The following is a 20,689-nucleotide window of genomic DNA, read 5'->3' as shown; positions in this document are numbered from 1 at the left end:
AGACAAAAAGGAACTCTGTCCCTTTAACACGGGCAGTAAACACCAGAATCACTTTCTTTTAAGAGTAACTTCCTGTAAATTGTGAAGGGGGAAATACATGTGGCTTCATCAAAGCAGCTTGTGAGAGCTTTTGCGGTGTGTTTTGTTAAGAGAAAATGGAACAAGGCTGGGTGAATTCTGCTATCAAGAGGGGTTTTCAAGTTTGTTTACTCTGATGTGCAAACTTCCAGGAACATGGGGTTCCATCGCTCTTGCACTCTTCGTTGGGCGGAAACTGCTTTCTAAAGCTACGGGTATGTTGATTCCAGTCAGCCTTCCACGGACTACAATTTACTGTATCCACATTTGAAAACAGAAATATCAATGCCATGAAGTCACAGACACACACACACACACCCACAGAAAATAAAATAATGCATACGTCAAATGAACACTGCTCCCTGTCACCTCACTACATTTCCATATATTATCAAGAAGATTAAAAACGTGCTGACTCATAGTACAGTTACAAGAAATGTCACTGGTTTCTCAACTTGAACATCCCTTCTCTTCTTTGACTGTGTAATTTGCATGAAACCTTTTTTTTCCTCACAACAGATGTTCATATTCCTGCCAGCAAAATCAGGATGCTTTTAACAACATGTGGGAAGTTATCTCCTACAATATTCTTTGTAGGCATGTGAAAGGCCGATTCAAATAAACCCTGCCAAGGACAGCATTTCAATTACTTATGGTGAATCTTGAATGAACGTAAGGACAGAGATAGGAGGTTCTTAGGTATTTCTTGCTTTTGTCTAAATGATTAAGCGTTAATGAGACTTATATTATACTGTCTTACTTTGGACCTGTGACTCCAAGAATTATACACCTCTGTGGCTCACTTCTGAGATTTTATTAGTAAGAAAGGCAAAAATGCACACACTCACATTTTGCTCATTATAAATCATATATTTTAAACATGAGAAAGTTACTAAATAAAAATTAGAAACACACAATTCTCAGAGCTCTCTTTTGTTTGGAAAACAGAATAATACATTTCCAAACACACAAAACTTCCTGGCTTTAAAAAAATCTTGTTTCTTAGGAACAGCTTCTGAATGATCCCCAAACATATCTTTTTATCAAGATATTTGTCCAGCTTGGCCTGTGGTGGCACAGTGGATAGAGCACTGACCTTGAATGCTGAAGTCACTGGTTTGAAACCGTGGGCTTGCTCAGTCAAGGCACGTATGACAAGCAACCAATGATAAGCTAGAGTAAAGCAACTATTTTTCATCATCCATGCCCCCCTGCCACTGTAAAATCAATTAATATTTTATATGTATATGTATATATATATATAAAATACTTGTCCAAAAGGTATAAGCATTCTAGGTAAATAGTGACCAAAGTAAGTATAATATAATTTTTGTTGTTACCATGCAGCTGTTTCTGAAAAGCAAATAATGATTCTCTAAAAGTCATATACTTTTTGTGCAAGTATGTATAAAAAAGTTACTTCTAAATTTTGTAAGCATACCTTTATTTTCTAATTGAGAAAACTAAATATCCCAGAGACAGCGATGCAAAGATGGGAAACAGTCTGGTTTTTTTCTCTGTTCATTCCTAATTCAGGGTTTTTTACTTAAGGATTCCATCTAATTAATTAGCTCACCTTTGAGGTCCTTTCTAACCCTGATATTCCAAAGGAAATTATATTAGCCAGACTTGTCCAATAATGTTACAAGAAAGTTTGTTATCTTGCATGACAGTAAGCATTGTTCTGATGCTGTGGATGTAATCAACATACTGTCACACCCGATAGGTTTGTGGTGTCAATGAACTTTAAACAGGACTAGTCCTGCGGTCCACCTCCTATCCGCTCACTTGATCTTCTACCTATTTTTCCTGAATGGCACTTATTTTCAAGCTAATTCATTTATGATTAGTCTTCCATTCAATTAAAGTTAACTCAGCAAGTTATCAAAAAGAGGTGAAATCTAAGTCTTAATGACTCATTACAACTTCCTTAAAGAGAAATGCAAATGAATCTACCCTTGAAGCAAGTAACAAACTATTTCCTTTCATCACAAAGCTCGATGAATTGCAAAAATTAAGCTTCACACACAGTTCATATCTCCATCCCTAACCACCTATAGTTTGTGTTTACAGGGCCAAACGTTTAGCCAGTGTTACCACATTTGCTTAGAATTCCCTGTGTCCATGGGGACCCTGAATACTGTGGTGAGGCCCAGGACAAGCTGAAAAAGGAAGTGACCCAGCAATTCTAGCTCTATTTTTTTTTCTTAATGAATCTGGAAAAATTTTCCATACTTACCCGCCAAAAATATTTCCTGTTGGCATTCTTGGGAACTGTATCATTGGTGTAGATTTCACCTATTAGAGGTCCAAAACGGGTTCCCTTTGGTATGTATTCTTTACTCAGCACTCCGATAACCTAAAGGAGATAAAATATATGAAACAATCACTTCAACTGTAAAGTGTTAACCAATCGTTTTATTCCAATGAATTGATTTGTCAAGTGGTAACGCAACCAACAATAACAAACTTGTGATAGGGTTGCCTATGTAATTTAACAGCAAGCTTCACTCTAGGGGAAGATCATTTTTAAAACTCCCAGATCATAAACAAATACTCAACCAAGCATTAAAAAGAGTCTAGAGCATTGTTCTCCAGTGTTTACGGGTCCTTTATTTTTACTATTACTTTTTATCCTAGGAGAACAGAGAGGACAACCATTCTGTTTTAGAATGAGAATCAGACACTGCAGAATGAGATGGTCAAGGTTAGAACATTTCAGCCTGCTCTTCGTTTTCCCCTTCTCCTTCTAACCATAAATACAGCATACTTGAGGGGAATAAAATAGTTTTAACCTCAGAAACCAAAATAATGCTCTTTGGTTGTTCCACAAAGGCTTAAGGAACCAGAAACCAAACACATTCTTTTTTTTTTTTTTAAACCCAGATGAGGTTTCTTTTTTCATAGCTTGCAAGTTCTCTTAATAAAAAGACAGATCTTTCAAGTAACTTTTGTTTGTCTCTAGCATCTCTTCTACTCAAAAGTGGTCAGAAGTCCTCTGAAATAGAATTGATACTGAAGAGAGCTGTGGGTTCTGAGCTGTGGGTTTCTAAGATCTGAGGAAATGACCTTCTCAGAATGGATGGATCACACATTCTGACTCTGTAGGGCCTTACTAAAGAAACATGTTAACTATGCCAGTTCCTCCCTGATTGTAAATTTCTTTAAGGGGGGGTGGGGATCACCCATCATGAATCAGGAAGCAATTCATCACTATTCAAAAAACTCCTCTGTTACGTAGTCCTTTGGAACGTTTTGTTTTGGTTTTTATTCACTTACTTTTACATTTCTATTCTTTTCTTACCCCAAAAAGCCTAGACATTAGTTACTAAATAACATACTGAAATGGACCACAAAGGGATAGCAGACAGTATTTCCCGTTTTTATTATCCTTGGTTCCTGTAGAATTGTGTACCCGAAATGGTAGGCCCAAGTATATAAATCAATAAATGTTCACAGTGGAATCTGATTTTTGGTTATGATATACACTGACATTTCATTAAATCTCATTAAGAATTCAAACTTCTGATTAAAAGTATAAAGAATAGGCTCACCTATAAGGTAGGGGCAGATCAGTCTTTCTCATATAAATACATTTCTTATCAGCCAACAATTTTTTAAGAAACAATTTATTATTCAATATACAAGCCAATGGAACAAACTCAGACTGGAAAGAGAAAAAAAAATTTTTCTACACCTAATACAAGTTGAAACAAGGTTGGTGAGCTAGAGTGTTATTTTTGGTCTTTTATGAATTTCTGGCAGGGCTGAAAAAAGCAGATGTTCATTTCATTCTCTTTCTCTGCCTTCATTTACATCTACCTGCCCTTTCAATAACAGTTTGTCATTATTGGTATGTGTTGGCAGTACAACTACTGGGGGCAGGAGTACCTCAGAACAGTCTTGAGACAAAAATATATAGTAAAGCTTAAGCAGACTTACTTATTCAGAGGCTCATTGTTTATGATACATGATTGAACCTACTTAATTTGGAAAATTCATAGAGTTGACTCCTATGACACGCAAATCATTTGGCATTCATATTTGAGTGATTATTCCATAATATTAAAATGAAAAACAGGAAAAACTAATAATGTCATTTGTCAGTGAGCCAATAATTAGCAGTTGATATTTTCAACATATCCACTTTAAAGCAGTAATTTTAAGAAAGGTACTCAACTGGTTCATCAACTTTGTTTCAAATTACAGTCTCTTACAGTCAGTGTCTCAGGAGTCAGAGCTTGATTACCAACAAGTAGCATTACATTGAGGTCAGGGTTTTTATTCCGAATTGTCATTCTTTTAACTATAGGCCTCTTGGGTTTTTAGCTACCAATCTTACATTAGGAAAACACACATTTTCTTATGGTCAAAAGAAGTCAACTAGAAATTTGTGGAAGACACAAGCCACTCAACACCTATTTGAGTAATAGTGGCAAATCACTAGGGAAGGTAAAGTAACTTTTCCCATGTATAATGTATAACCTTACAAATGCAATACAGTAGGCAAGACAGGAGAACAACTAGCAAGAGGAGGTTCTGTGGTGGAAGAGAGACCTAGGAAAAATCCTTAAGCCCTAAACAAATAAAAGAACCTCAATATTAGATTATCTTTACAAGTGGGTCAGAACTTTAATATTTAATTTCTTATTATATACAAAGTTAGAGTATATATAGAAACTCATACATACGGATAAATACACAAAGATCAGAGAATTTTAGGTAGGAAGAAATTGTGTAGCTTATATACCATCTATATACATTCCCAGTCCAGTACTATAATAAACAATAAACACCTTCACCCCAAATCCATGTCTGAGACATTATTCAAAGAGGACCTAAGACCTGCAACTCTAAGATCAATCAGTGCTCAACCAGGAAACTATAAAGGGAAATAGGAGCTCGAGTTTTTGTTTGTTTTTTAATAGGAAATGGAAGACCAAGTCATAGTTCTCCCCTGGCCCTGAGAAGATCCAGCCAGAGGTGAATCTTAGCCAAAAACCTTCTATCCACGGAATAAGTACATGACACAGAGGAATCTGGTGTGTGCCCTAGATTTCACAGAACAAAAAAAGACTTAAGAATGTGTTCACCTTGCTCAGGAAGGAAACTTCACTGGAACTGACCAGGGTCCTAAAGAATTTCTGCTGGGGACAGGCTTCTGTGTGCCTTCCATAAACCTATCAGCAAGAGGACGCTGGCCTCACACTTGTTGCCCCCAGAAGCCCTTCAATGTCATGAGTTGTATGGAGCCAACCCCCCACCCCACCCCACGAGCAGATCCATCTCTGTCAGTGGCCTCAGCTACAGGACACATCCTGAGGTCAGGGGCTTCTAGAGAAAATGAAGATTTCACAATTTAGGATGGATTGGGGGGTATGAGATCAAAAGCTGATAGTAAGGAGAATATGCTTTTTGTTTTTTAAACCAAATTCCTCCTTTAATGAGTATTCACTCACACTTACACACACATACACGCACACACACTCTTTCTCTCTCTAGTGGGTTTTATGCAGAAACATCATTCAGGTCTAAATGTGATACAAGCATCCCCCCATCTCAGATTACACTTAGACCACTTTAATTACTAGTTATCTCCCCCCTTCCTCACACCTCCCTAAAATGCTTCATTCGATTACAATTATAAGGGTTATCTACACCGAGATGACTAGAACTCTGTTGTGGACCACGACTGTGGGTTCAGCCTGTAACGCACCTCACTTTTTAAAAAGGGGGTGGAGTAAAGGAGATGTTTTTGAATGGTTTCCTCCTTAATTATCTTTATGTTAAAGGAAATGTGGTAATGCCACAGCAAATTGTCTCACAAATAAAAGGCCACAGGAAGAAAAGGGAATTGTATGTTATGGTGAGATACTTTTTACAAATGGCTTGAGTTAATAATGGACTTCACTCCAAGTGGAGAGACACTGAGTGTGTCCCCATCACTGTGATGTTTATCACCGCTCAGTTCTGGGGGGGGGGTCAGACTTAGAGCCACGGAACTTCTACAACTTCCGTACAGGCTACTGCTTCTAAAATATCATGGTTTAAATGAATATTTCTATATTCAAATATTCATAGAAATTTATTTCAGGAGGACAAGGGGAAAATCCCCCTAAAAGAATAACGCATCAGTTAAAAATGTTTTAAAAGTTTTGAATAGTATGTCTATATTTGGTTTGAGTTCTGGAAATAGGAAGTAAGAGCAGCCTCATTAAAGGTGAAGAATGATTCTAAACCAAATCTAAAAATGAGGGTCAAGATCAGAAATATGGTTTGTATGTTTTGTTTTTAAACCAAAAGAAAAAAAAAGGTGCTGACACATAGCACAAATTCATAATGAAAAATGGTCTTGTTAAAAAAAAATCCCCGAGCATGTCTCACAACAGTACAGAATGTAACATCTTCTATTACTTAAAGGAAAACATTAAAGAAGGGCAAGTCAAATCAGTCAGATAAAAACTACTACTTTCTTCTCTCTCTCTCTTTTTTTTTTGCCTACTTCTCCAGCTCATGGGACTGAAAAGACTAACTGAATAATGGTAATGGTAAACAGCGCATCAACCCTAAAGGTCTCTGTAGCAATCCCATTCTCAATGGCCCAGTTCCAGTCCTCTTTCACCACCTTAAGGGAGCTGTCCTTATCCGAAGTTCAAAAAGGAAGGGAGAAACAAAAAGGTACAAATTCCTGAGTAAGCTTCAGACAGTATTACCTTTAAGTTGGTTTCTTGGTTGTTTTTAAGGATTAGAGATTAAAGATGTACGATTTTTTTTTTTTTTTTTTTTTTTAGTCAAGTTGTTTCAGTTAAATAAAATATGGGAAAATAGAGTAAGAGAACCCTAATCTCTTAATTAGGTTCATTTTGAAGGACCCTTTTTAGGAATACAATCACTGTATGTTTTTTGTGTGCTGAACATACTGAGATAAGGAGTTACACCTTCAAGAGAAAAAGGAGAACCAAACAAGCTTAATAAAGGATCGGTCTGAAAGATGTGCAGACTATAAATAAAACCACAGTGACACCAAGAGGGGCCAGTGCAGCACACTCGGGAAGCCCTGGCTGGGGAAGTCAGAACTTTGCTCCCTCCAGGTCTCGGCTTTAACTCTACAGTTAGGGTAAATGACTATCTTTCTGAACCTTGGTCTACATGATCTAAGGGCATTTTCTAAATTTAACTATGATTTTAAGTCGAATGATGGAAATTGAAAAAACTTAAGGTAATAGTTGAATTGAGGATAAGAACACTGTAGAATTAAAAGGCAAAGATGACCCACAGAATGGAGATTCATTTCAGTCCCAATGGGCTGGACAGGGCAATATAGCATAAATGAACCCCAGAACAGACCAGTATTTGGTCAAATCTGATATGGTGAAAAAATACACTGCATCATTTAAAGCTACAGCCAAACCTTAAATATCCAAACAAATCCTACATTGATTCCAGGGGCCACATATTAAGAGACTTTCTACTGAGAAGAGTGTTCCTTACAGAAAGAGGTATAATTAAGGCTGACCTCTGGGGTTAAATTTTTAGTAATGTTCCCGGATAGCTACAATTTAAATTTGGCTTTTTACAAAATCTGCCTCCACTCTCCCAGAAGGTTAAAAAAAAAGTTTTGCTTTTTAATGAAACTCAAAGCAGAGTTGCTCTATTTAATTTTAGACAGCTGTCTTCCCCTTACCAAAAACACTGAACCCAGACACAAACAGGAAAGAGGCAAAGTATTTTCCAAACAGGCTCCCGGGATCTTTCAAATGCTGCTACTTAGAGAAGGAAGAGAGTGATCTGCCATGGCTACAATTTAGAGTCCTAGTATCGAATTATGGATTCCTACAGCAAAGGGACCCCCTTGCCACTTCACTGACTGAGGGCAGGAGGAGAATTGACAGTGGCTTGTGGTCATGCTGGTGGTGGGAAGTCTGTTGAGCTGTCGATTTCTTCAACTCAGCCCAGTATACTAGTGAGAGCAACTGCGGTAACCGACCGCTCAAAACAAGAGGTGGTTCTACAAGTTATTTCACAGCCAAACAACACGCCTAGCTATAATAGTTATATAAAAGGATAAACACAAATGCTTTGCTAGTTCCAAGCTGGGGTTTTCGGCCCCTTTGAAACAACAAAGAGTATACCCACTTCAGAGGCCAGTACGGAATCAGCCTGCCAGTCCAGCCAGAGTCTAGGAGCTGCCTCAGATAAACGGTGGGCAGCTCTGAGGTCACCCAGACAGAGGACACTTTGATATGACCCTCTTCTCGGCGTGTTCCATCACTTTAGTTCATAAACACCGCAGGGTTTTGAGAATAATTTTAGCAACCCAGCTAATAAAGCTGGCTCGTTAAAAAGAATAAAGCCATTTAATGACCCAAAGGGGACATAAAAAACATGACAAACTTTTAGTTTTCTCCCTCAAAACCTCCTGAACACCTGGGGACTAGGGCCAGCGAGCCCCAGAGTGGCCAGAGCTTTCTCCAAGCACACTGAAAACTTCATCCATCCCATACTGCGGTCCGGCTTTGCCAAGACATGTCAACTTGCCAAAAGCTTTAACTGTTTATTAATTAGCATGGAACAGGGGAGGGCTGGAGGAAGTGCGCCAAGACTGACTTAGGGGAAGAGAAAGCAATGAAAGAAGTGAAGTAAGTGATCAATTACTTACTGGTACTTACAGATCTTCACAGATATGGGAGGCCTCAAGGGCAAGTAGACAGATTTGGCATCAGATGCCAGTCTCCTTCAGCCATAAACCAGAGACTTACCTCTTTGCTGTCTGTGGCATATTTGAAAAGCAGATTCCTGGGTAAAGATGCCTCTGCCTGAACGGAAGTCCCTCCGTCAGCTCCAGAATCCCAGGGGTGATCATTCACAATGTATGTACATTTCTCTTCAAACTCAGCCTCTGTCCACAGAGTCATATCCGCATCCTCCATGTCCATTTTCATGGTCCCCTCAGTCCTCTCTGCCAACCCTTGAAACCTCACAGCGCTGGAGCTACACTTCGGGGCAGCCTGGAAGAGAAGGGCAAGGCCTTTCATCCCCATTGTCCTGCGGTTCCCTCCGAGAGGCTATGACTAATACAGTAGTCTGAAGACTTTAAAAGCAGATGCAGAGTGCTTGGTACAGTTGAGTAAGAGCCAAAACGCAGTCTAAAGAACCTTGAAAAAGCAGGGTTTGAGAATGCTTCCCAAAGTTAAAAAAAAAAAAAGAAAAGAAAAGAAAAAAGAAAAGAAAGGAGTATAGCAACATCATTGGGGAAGACAAACAAACAAACCAAAAAGAACCACCTTTGAACAATCCTTGGCTTTACCTCTCACGGCAGAAAAATGTTGTGGGCACTCAGTCCCATGTCCCAGAACGCCTGGGGTCATGGCTGCTAGACCCTCGGCTGTGGAAAAGCTGCCTCAGAAAAGTGTCACAAACAAGGAGAGGAAGAGGAAGGAGCTCTGTCTGCCTGTGAATGAAGCTAAAAATGGAAAGCGCGTGTGGTGCAGGAGCGGAACCCAGCCTGCCTTTTCCAAATGGGGAAGACTGAACTTTCCCACCAGCTCCCAATGCAAAACAACTTTCAAAACAACTTGCCCCCCCCCCCCTCTGCTGCGTGCTTTCATCCTCTCAAGTCTGGAAAGGATCGCATCCTGCCAGCATCACCGAGGTGCAGCTTTTAAGAAATTGTTTGGACCACAGGAAAAGAGGAAAATGGGCGAGGGGAGAAAACACCCCAAAAGTGTCTTTCGACTTGTGAACATCTCATGCCAAAGTGTAAAAGCAAAAATCCAAACAAACAAACAAAAAAACAAAATGAAAACCCAAACAAACAAACTGTTCAATGGAACTCCCAGGAGAGAATTCCTTCAGGAGCCCTCAGCTACAAATAGTACTTTCCATTTAAATCTGAAAGTGTACAAATTCCCAGAAGTCACAAATGTGCTACAGTTTACTGTAATTCAAGTTATAACAAATAGAGAAGACTCAGAGGGCAAGCTCTGCTTCCACTTGTAAATGGATAAGGATAGTCCCGCAAGTCTCCTCTCACCCGCGAAAAAGTGTTTTCCAGAGAGGGAGAGAAAGAAAGGTAAACAACTTCTGCGATGTTTTTCATATAAACACATTTGATAAAAAGTAGAAACAGGGGTATCATTTCCATGTCAGAGCATACCCCCCTTAGAATGCACACGTAATACTGTTTCAGTCCTTCGGGGTGGCTTTCACATTCTTCTTTTCCTTAAACATGATGCTTAAAAAAAAAGTCGATGTGAAGTTGTCTTTCCCTCAGTTACGATTTAAATACTCTTGCTTATTTTTATTTAGTTGCAACATGTACAGTCATGATGCCCAATAAATGTCAAAATAAAATAAAATTTAAAAATTAAGCCAACCCCAAATAGTTATTTTGACAGGAGTGGGCAGAAGCCACCACTGAAATTTCAGTGAATTGACAATTATGCCTACAACTGAAAGGGTTAATGATTCATAAGAAAAGTCTTATAAATGTTTGACAGTTCTAAGTGCCTTAAAGCAGAAGCCTTTCTGGTTTCTACTGCAACTACGTTAGCCAAAAAAAAAAAAAAAGTTTTCAGATCAATTTCAGATTTACAAAGATCAAGTTCCTTACCAAGGTCGTACCCACACGTTTTTCCAAGCAAATATCCAACATTGGAGATAAGTGTCGCTCATCTCTAAACAGTCCACATTTCCCCCACGTCCCCTCGCGGGCTGGGGACAGACGCGCACCTCGGCGGTTTCCTCCCGATCTACGGCAGCCCGGCGACCACGTCCCGGCTCTCGGCGGCGGACAGGTGCTGCGCGCTGCTCTGCCTCTCCGCAGCACTGGAGGGCCGAGTGTCACGGCAGCACTTTCAGTCTGTGTTAACCAGCGCGGCGGCTGCTCTCCCCTCCCTGCTGCAGATTTCCCATTTGTCTGATTGACTCAACACCAGCGCCAGAAGTGGGGGGCGTGGCCTCACCTGGACTCAGCACAGCCCAGCGCAGCCCAGCGCAGCCGAGTGCTTTCCCCCAACCGGATCCTCCGACAGCTTCCTCCCGTGCCTGGGAATTTCAACATTCACTTGGAATCTTCCTTCTTCCCTTTGAAGGCACTTAACCTCAACGTTTACTCGGGCTGTATTGTATTCTAAATACCCCAGACCGCCCTCCTTCCTGCTACTGCTTTTTCAGGGGGCACACAGTCCTTAAATTAAGGGAAATCTAAAAATTACCTAAAATTTTTGTTGTTCCTCAGGTCAAATCTACAGTTACATTACACACAAAAATTTATTTGAAAAGAGCAAGTGAAATTATTTTTGCATTTAATGTAATTAAATGTAGCCGTCTGGTTCTAAGGTATTATCACCTATGAAATACATGTTTACACACACACACACACACACACACACACACACACACACCCTGAAAGCTTCCATTTCTTCTCATTGAAATGCATTAAAATTTGGCAGTACTAACTTCCCTCTTTCAACTGTTTAGTAAATAGGGAAATAGGAAAATGTTATCATCCTACACATGAACGTTTCTTTGCCTTTTCTCTCCCCCCAAAACCCACAGCCAGACTTCCGAGAAGTGTGAAGCCATGTAGTTCATTAATCCTTTCCCACTTAAAGGGAATGTTGAACTGGTCACTCCGAGTGTAGGGCAGACAGAGGCAGTAATTAGTGGGGCTCGATCTGAGCCCTTGTAGTTCTTAGCCCTGTCCGGCTTTTCCTCCAGCCCCAGTCAGTCCTTTGTTGAAGGAAGGACATCCTGTGATGATGGCATACAATGTCCTGTTTGTTTATTATTAAGAGTGTAGACCTTGCATTCCTGCTTCTCATTACAAAACAAACCAGATGCTTTACTTCCTTCAATGGTCTTGTGCCTTCAGCAAGGAATCCTCTAATTCAGAGAAACAATGATGCAAAGGGTCCATTTACAGCAGGCACCCCTTTGCAATTACTGTTTAGGTCACTGATACAAGTCTCCCAGTTTTCCTGCTTGCCTCATATAGGTGGTTGTTTTTAAAACCATCTCTTCTTCCACCTTAGGCTGCAATGTCTTTTCTAACATTTTAAATACACGTGTGCTTACACACCCACGTCCCAACACACAACCACACCCACATACACACACCCAGTCCCAACATAATAATACCAAATTAGTCATACAATGAAGTGGACATCTGAATATTTGTTTACCAGAATAAACAAAACCAAGCAAAACAAAACCCCAAGTCAATCATAAAAATATGTCTGTTTATTTTCAAATTTTCTTTTCTCTGTTTCAGGATGCTTTTCTAGAATTATTTTGGGGGTGGGTGGGTAGGAGGCAAAAGATTATATGCCACGTAATGGTTTTTGTGTCTAAAGTTCTTCCACAAGCTCTGTAGTACAGAACAATTAAATTCCCACTAGGGGACATAAGTTACACACTCTCCACTTACAGCCCGGTGACCTGTTATTGTATATTATGCCAGAGGGGACGCTAGCACCAAGAGGAAACATGACTTTTAGTTGGCAGATGTATAAAACTGAATGAACAATTCCTAAGAGTTCTCAGAAAGCTCCAAGATGATAATTAAACAAGAGAAATCCAGTTTTCTTGAGAGGGTTTACTAACTGATGCTGAGTCAGCGCCACAGTGGCCAGAAAAACAATGTAGTCATACTGAAGGCCGGCCTGCTGTTCAAACAGTCTCTCGCCTGCAGATATTAGAGTATCTCACTTCCCTTTTAGAATCAAACTCAGATCTTCGGCCACATATACCATGCAAGTCCTGGTGAGTCAACCATGATGGAATAAGGGACCAGGCAAAAAGTTGGATATTTGAGGTGGGAAGAGGTTATTTTAAGCCAACTATTTAATGACTAGAAGATGCTAGTGAATCAACTCACTGTTAATTAATATCAGCCTGCACTCACCTTCAGAGGTGGTGAAATGGGCTTGAGTCTAGGGAGGACGCAAACTTCAAATACCAGTGTGGGGCTTAGCCAGGCAACCCTAAAATTAGTTCCAGGTGTTCCAGCTGAGCTGGAGAAGGCTACGAGTGGAACCTTAGGAAAGTATATTCTGAGACACAGAGTGTTGGATTATAAAATTCTTCAAATGTTTGCTTCCTATCTAAAATAATACAACCTCCCCAAACCAAACCATTTTTTAAATTGCAATTATAGCAGCCCAAGATAGGCAATAATATAAATGAAAATGAAAGATGTAGAAAAGGAAGAAATAAAGGAAAGGGAGCCTGCCCCATAATAAGAAAAAGCATGTTCATATAGTCATATTTAGGTATTGTCCAGCACAAAAATGTTAAAGGGGAAGGGAAAGAGGTGACCTTCTGAACTTCACTCACCCCTTCTAGAAGGCCCCAGCGTCACATTGGGAGTGCTGACTAAAGCAAGGGGGCCCTGGCATTGGGACAGCTGGGCAGAGAGCTATCTAAGGTCACCACTGTCTGGAATTTTAAGTCTCAAAATGTTTGTTTTCAAGTCATAATTTGGTGTAATGTTAATCACTCTATAATTTCCTACCCTGTTAGAACACCAAAAAACAAACAAACAACCCCACCTCAGTTACCTTTATTAATCAGCATTTCTCAGGCAGAGTTCTCTTATGAAGAGTGTTCCTAATAGCAGCAAATCATGAATGATCCAAATAGTCGGGCCCCAAACCCCCATCTGTTCCCCGTGATAGTATCACCGCAATGGCTCCACAAGCCCATGTCACTTAGTTTCAGCTACTGGGGAGGGCCCAGCCTTGGCTGGTTTGGGAATTGCCATGTAGCGGGCCAGATGAGTATAGGAGCAGACTATTGTATTGAATAGAATGAAAGGAGATCAAGTACCAAATCTGGAGAACTGACTTCTCTTGGGGAAAAAAAGATTATTTTTTCCTAAGGAAAGTAAAAAATGGGATGAAACGTGCCCAAGATGAAACGGGTTTTCATTTTCTAATTCGACTCCAGCTATACCCAAACAAGGTCAATGACAGACTAACCACATCAAGAGAACAACCCCTACCCTCTTCTCCCCACCCCCACCCTCACCCCCCACACCCATTTCCCACTTCCTATAAGTTAGGCATCTTCATGCTGGTAAACATTTGGGGACCAACTGCAAGCCTGAACTCTAAAAGAGGGGCACAGCGGCTTTGAAGTCCTTCCACATGTCTCAAAGCCAGGCTGAGAACTAGAGGGACACTTGGGTTTTTAAACTTTAACAGCCATTTGAACTCAAATCATTGGGCTTGGCTTCCTGGCTGCCTTCGTTTCTGGAGCCGGACAAGAAGAGCGAGTAGGTGTGAGTGAGAGAGAATGTATATATGACACATGCTGTGTTACAATGCAGCATGTGTGTCATTGGTATGATATGTGTATGACATGTTTCAGTGTGTTGCATCAATTTAAAAATAGCACCAGGCTTCCTTCTGGTGACACAGCTCACCACCCCAGTACTTTCGACACACACATTCAGGGCCTCCACCTGGGAATGCCGAGCCAAGGGGGCTGTGGATATTTTAAAAGGAGGTCAGTGTTTTGACTTCCTAAACTTTAAGGGAAACAAAAACTAAGTAAATTAAAAAACCCAAGTAGAGATTCCTTCCTTCTCTAAGAATCAAGATCTTACAGGGGCCACCCAGAGGACTTTATAAAACCTACACAAGGTCTGAGGCCTCAGTATTTACCAGACCACCTGTTATCATCACACCTAAGTGAGCCCTCCCTTCAGACAGACTGTTGTGTTTTTATCAACTCCTTCCTATATTTTAAATTTTCACTCAGTTTGATGTCCACCAACTTGATAAATAATAACAGCTGTTATCATTTCCATGTGAAGTGTGGGGAAACCAAGATAGGTTTCCCGTATTTGTTCTTTTTCGTAACTATGTTTTTATTCTAGTGAATATTCAGAGAAGAGAGGGATTTAAAATTCTGAAAAGGCTGTGGGGAAGAACGTGGAAAGGCAGATCATTTCTGAAACTCAGAAAATACTTCCAATAGTACATTGGTGAGAAAAAGGAATAAAACTAAACTAACGAACAGAAGGCAAAATGGGGACTGTCAGTAATAGGGAGAGAGCAACGGGGAAGGTGGACTCTCAGCCTTCTCTTTCCTTTCCTCTTCACCTAGAGAAGAGTGAGAGCAGCTCCCACCCAACAGAAGGGAGACAAGGGGCGAGTGTTTGTTTCTCTCACCTTCCAGTGCGAGGAGAGGCCACTGGAAAGAGTGGAGGACTCAAACTGGAAAAAAGGAGGAAGGTTGAGATAGAAGTGCTTTTTGAGAGCAAGATGGAAGAGGGGGAGGTTGGCTTAAACACAAAGGTGAAATGAAGAGTGGCCAGAGCCCAGAGAGCCAGTGTGGGCCAAGCAGGAGCCAGTGCCCAAGTCAGGCCTGTGTGCTTCTCTGAAACCACAGAATGTTAAACAAAGGATCAAAGAAGAACGATTTCTTCTTAAAAATGGAACTGACCATGTCTTCTCATCCTTTCTAAAGCAAGCTTCAAGATTGCGGCAGCTTGATTTTTATGTGCCAGGGTGAGTTTGGAGAGAAGAGACAGAATAAAGATTAATAGTTGAAAACATCTGAACTCACCACTAAAGAGAGGGAAGGAAAAAAAAAAGAGGACCTTGGTAATTTGTTTAAAGACAGACACTCCCCAGCACCCTCCCCCTTCCTCACTTTTGCTTTAAAGGACATTTAGTGTGCAGTCTGAGTTGGAGACCATGGATTAAGCCCAACACCTCATTTTCCTGCTGGGAAACAGAGGACCTCACAGGAATCAGGAAGGGCATCTCTCCTGGTCCTCTTTTTGATTTTTTTGCTCTTCCAGACAACTGAACCTGGCAGATGTCAGCCCAGTGACACGCTGCTGCTCAGGCGGAGGGCAGAGCCAGAATTTGGCTCTGCAGATTTCCAGCGAGAGGCCAGAGCTCTATACTGAACCCACGTGTATGATTAAGCAAGCACCTACCTGCCTAAGGTACAGGTAAGCTAAGAGAGGGGGAGGAAGAGCCCGTGCCTATTGTAGAACCTTTTAAATGCTAAAATGGTGGTGACGTGAATAACATTAAACCAACCTAATTCTGTGTGAGTCAGTGATTGGTCCCTTAAATGCCTTCTTTTCTATCTGAGGAGTTGAGAGGTGAGAAGGAAAGAGAAGGCAGCAGTATTACAATAACAAACCTCATTTAATAGACACCTTATCTTTTGAAAAACTCTCTCATGTTGACTAAGACTAAGCCAGGAAACCTTTTAACATGAAGATAGTGTGAAATTCTGAGGCCATCAGCCCTGGCTTATCTAGTCTGCATCTACAGCCCATTGTTTTCCACCAGTACTCACTGGGGAAGCCCGGGGCAGAGGGGTTAACATTCAATAGGCATCTTCCCCCTAAGGTGCACCCCTGGGGACTGAAGGGCAACACTGCATTACCCTAGAATGGGACCAATCACAGAGAAAAGCACAGCACGGGTGTTTTCCAGGCTGGCTCCCCAATCGCTCCTTTTCCAAAGAACAGGCCTGTACATAAATACACATATATGCATGCATGCATACATACATACATACAAGATCAGGCACTGTCTTTAGGAGAGATAATCTCATGGTGAACGTCCATTAGAAGTATTAGGAGGCAGACTGCCTCCATGATCCTCCGGAGGAGAGCTCTGTCCTGACAATAGACAATTAAAGCTGATAAATCCAAGCTACTTGTTCCTGTTCTAATTCCACCTAATTGTGTGCCACTTGCCCCAGACTCCTGCATTCAGGGATGAAGCCCGCTACCCTAATCTCCAAAATACCTGACCTACTTCCTACAGGATCTTTTCAGCGTTCTTGTCTTCCCATCTGGACCCCTTTTCCTCTTCTACTTTTCCCTCCTTCCTTGGAGCTTGTGGGGGAGGGCAAGGAGGGGATGTTGGTGGGGAGGGGGATAGAACAGAAGGCTGTGTCCAAATCGTAATTCCAGGGCCTTAGACGATTTACTAATTATAACAGCTAATCATGTTCACGGGCACACCAGTGACTAAATTGCACTTTGCATTAAGCTCAACAAGTGGCAAAGGGTACACTTAGCATCCAACTGTTAGATCAGTGCTAGCTGCCAAATCTGCATGTGCTTATGTGCGCTAAGTACATGCCTCAGTGATTCTGTGTGTAGCTGACAGGCTGGCTGATTCTGCTGCCACCACCAGTGACTCGGAGCAAAGCGCTCATTCTCACCCAGCACCCCAAAGCATATATTTCTATCTAAACAACAGAGCTTTAAAAGCCAGTTTGGTGCCTGCCTGCATATGATTCTCCTTCCAGAATCAACCAAAGGAGCAAAATTATCTTTGCAGTTCAGTTTTGGCCCTGAGAATATACCTTTTTATGCTGAAGAATCTTTACAGGGCCATCTCTTCCAAGCCTGCCCCACTTGCTAGTCCAAACAAAGAGTGTGTCCTTAAAAACACAGCTTCAGAATTATCAGTGATTCCACCCATCAGGAAGAATGCATTGTTGGTTGTTTTAAAAAGAAATCGTTTTGTTTCAGATATACATACTGAAATATTTATGGATAAAATTGTATATGCTTTCTGGGATTTGTTTCAAAATCATCCGAGGTGAGGTTGCGGTATAGCTACATCGCAGGTCTTGAGTTGATAATGGTTGAACTGAGTAAGAAAGTGTGTTATCGCCTGACCAGGTGGTGGCACAGTGGATAGAGCATTGGACTGGGACACGGAGGACCCAGGTTTGAAACCCTGAGGTCTCCAGGTTGAGCACAGGTTCATCCGGCTTGAGCAAGGAGTCACTAGCTCTGCTGTATTGCCCCCAACCCCCGTGTCAAGGCATATATGAGAAAGCGATCACTGAACAACTAAGGAGACTAAAGAGCTACAACAAAGAATTGATGCTTCTCATCTCTCTCCCTTTGTGTCTCTATCCCTTTCTCTGACCCTCTGTCAAAAAAAAAAAAAGTATGTTACCATTCTCTTTAGTATTTAAAAAAATATTTTATAATAAAGGATTAAAAAAACATTTAAATTCCACCTGACCCACTTGGAGTTTTTATGGTGTTTAACTCAAGTTTATCACCTTTCATTAGTATCAATGAACATTTGATAGGGAAGCAATGTTATAAATGAAGAAGGCATCTACCTGCCTGCTGTCCTGTTCCCATTAAAACAGTCTTTAGGATTGCAGTCATTTTTAGGGACATGTTGTTCCAGTGTTTGGCAAATATAAAGTATTTTCAGTATACTTCAGTGTCAGAAGTATGATATCAGCCACCGCATAAATTTAATTTTGCCTCTCTGATAAGATTGAAAAGTGTGTCTCATTTGATGCAACTTTATAGTGACCCTATCAGGAAATGATTAGAAGTCTGTCTGAAAATTTATATGTTGCAAGAGGTAAAACTCCCCACTGCCATCTGAATCTGTACTGAGTGCTGCTCTCTTCTCTGGATAGGGCTAGGAACAAAATATTGCACATAACTCGCTTTCTTTCTGCAGTGGTCTGGGCAAGGGCTGGCAGCACCCAGTAGGGGCTCCACTGATAAACTGTGTCAAACTCAAACCATTTGTCAGCTCCAGAGAGAGGAGAACAAGCTGAAAGATGGACTCAGGAAGTTAATTTATCTGCTGCAACACATTTACTAGTATAAATACCAGTGGAAAAAAGTAAACACATTTTACCCAGCAAGAAAGGACTAATCACAGGTACCTCCCGGCTTAACTCCAAGTTCTCCTAAAGCTTTTCATTCATCAGACAAGTGACACCAATTCGTCTTGATGTCCTACCCAGAATATATTTAAACAAACCAGAGGTTTATTTCTTTATTGAACTCTATTTAATTGACAACTGGTTTACACGAATTCAAAAAGGTCTGCCAGTTTGAAGAAAAGTTTTCTCCAGCAATAATGTTCCTCCATTCTGCAGGAAGGAAGGTTTTTCCAAAACACCATTAGGAACAAAATAACAGTGTGAAATTATTCTCCAAGTGGTTAATGCATTTAATGTGCACCAAATTGGCAAGTTCATTCATATGGTTTTGGATATTCTTTGAAACATTTTAAATTTCATAAGTCCCAAGCAGCAAAGGTCGGCACCACAATCGATGTTTTTCCAGGATCACTGAAGTACAGGGTGCGCTAAGTTGCCTGAAAATGGCAACAGTGCCAGGCATAGCCAGGGACAACCGGCTTTTAGTTCACGCTGTGCCTCTGAGCTCCATTTCTTTGTGTCTACCACTTTTTTTGTTGTTGTTCATGCCCTACCAGTGAATCAAGTACCTATCAACTTGTGCACAATCCCAGGCATCTTTGAAAACCTGCACTCAGCACAATTCCTATCTGGCATGTATTAGATGGCTAATTAATGTACTCTGAGTAAATGGATTACAAGTGGTTCTTGGGTCCTACCTGTGAGATAGGCCTTGCAGTAAGCTCTGGAGATACTCTGTCATTTTCCCGAGAAAGTATGTACTGCTGCTCAGCCCTTGTTCACGGAACTGACAGAACTGTTCCAGAGTCAAAAGCTACAGACACAAAAATGTGCATATTTATGGAAGAAGGAGAAACTTACCTATGACAATAAGACTTGAAAATAGACTCACCTACTGCAAACCAATGGAACAGTCTTCCACGCAAAAGTGATTTACATAGTTCTAGTGGGGCCTGCTTGGGCCACTCTCACACATGTGCACATGCCAGTACTGGACCTCTTCCTAAAATTTTCCCTTGCCAGTCTTTGGGCCTTCCACCCCTTTATAACCACTCCACCCAACAGTAATTAGGTTTAACAAGAGCAATTAACAAAACAAACTCCTTGCTGCTTAGTGGGCTGATAATTCTGATTGCAAAATTGTTTTAGGATGTGCAAAGCAATTTAAAGCAAAGATAAATAAGTTATGCAACCACTTTGCATATAATCCATTTGTTTGTGTGCAGGGAACAGAGTTCCACATTTTAAATAATGCAGTTTAAAATTACCATACATTACAGCTACATTTTTACTGACATTATGGCTTCCTCATATATTAATTCAGATCTAATGAATCTAATTTAGACTATTTTTTCCAGTATTACCAAGTTTTAAATGATTCAGAGACAACTGTCTAATTTTTTTCTACTAATAAAGTAATAGCTCTTATGTATTTTTAAATGGAAGATTGATGTAAACATAATCAACATCATCCAATTTCCTGAATGCCTTCTACATAAAATACTACCATTTCAAGTCTAATTGTTACACAGCCATTATTACTGTAATTCATTTTTCTGTACACCAAAAAATACAGCACAAGTCCAATGTTTGGTTTATTATTAAATATAGTGCCACATAAGATTTCAAGCATATATTTGGAGTTTTATATACCTAATTTGATTTTTCCTGTAGTGATTTTTATACCAACGCCCTTGATTTTTAGAATTAGAGTATGTCATGAAGAAAAAAGTTGTTTTCTGCAACTATACCTGAAAAGAGTTTCCATTCAATTAAAAGTACTCTCTTTTCCCTAGAAGTCTTGATGAACATCTGACAGTAATAAAATTCACAGTGTGTTAAAACTGGGCTTTAATAATCTTAATAAACTGGGCTTTAATAATAATAAATGCAGTAATCTTGCATACAAGGAAACAAA

The 20,689-nt window shown here is 40.5% G+C and overlaps 1 protein-coding gene across 4 annotated transcripts in view; it reads right to left on the bottom strand.

Annotated features, from left to right (window-relative positions):
- PRDM1 (PR/SET domain 1) overlaps positions 1-20,689 on the bottom strand; it is a 74,367-nt gene that overhangs the window by 11,838 nt on the left and 41,840 nt on the right. Inside the window, exons 1-4 of one of the 4 annotated variants that reach the window (XM_066248166.1) lie at positions 11,636-11,964; positions 11,043-11,124; positions 8,838-9,086; positions 2,318-2,437 (exon numbers count right to left, since the gene is read on the bottom strand). In XM_066248166.1, coding sequence (XP_066104263.1) covers positions 2,318-2,437; positions 8,838-9,020 — 303 coding nt within the window. In that variant the 5' untranslated portion in view covers positions 9,021-9,086; positions 11,043-11,124; positions 11,636-11,964. Of the gene's footprint in view, positions 1-2,317; positions 2,438-8,837; positions 9,087-9,362; positions 9,470-10,690; positions 10,989-11,042; positions 11,125-11,635; positions 11,965-20,689 lie in introns of those variants that run through there. The other 3 variants (XM_066248168.1, XM_066248165.1, XM_066248167.1) reach the window with 3 other exon arrangements.

This window comes from Saccopteryx bilineata, chromosome 12 (assembly GCF_036850765.1).
Source record: "Saccopteryx bilineata isolate mSacBil1 chromosome 12, mSacBil1_pri_phased_curated, whole genome shotgun sequence".
NCBI lineage: Eukaryota > Metazoa > Chordata > Mammalia > Chiroptera > Emballonuridae > Saccopteryx > Saccopteryx bilineata.
The sequence above is the reverse complement of the archived record's forward strand: the minus strand, read 5'-3'. Positions and strand labels throughout refer to the sequence as shown.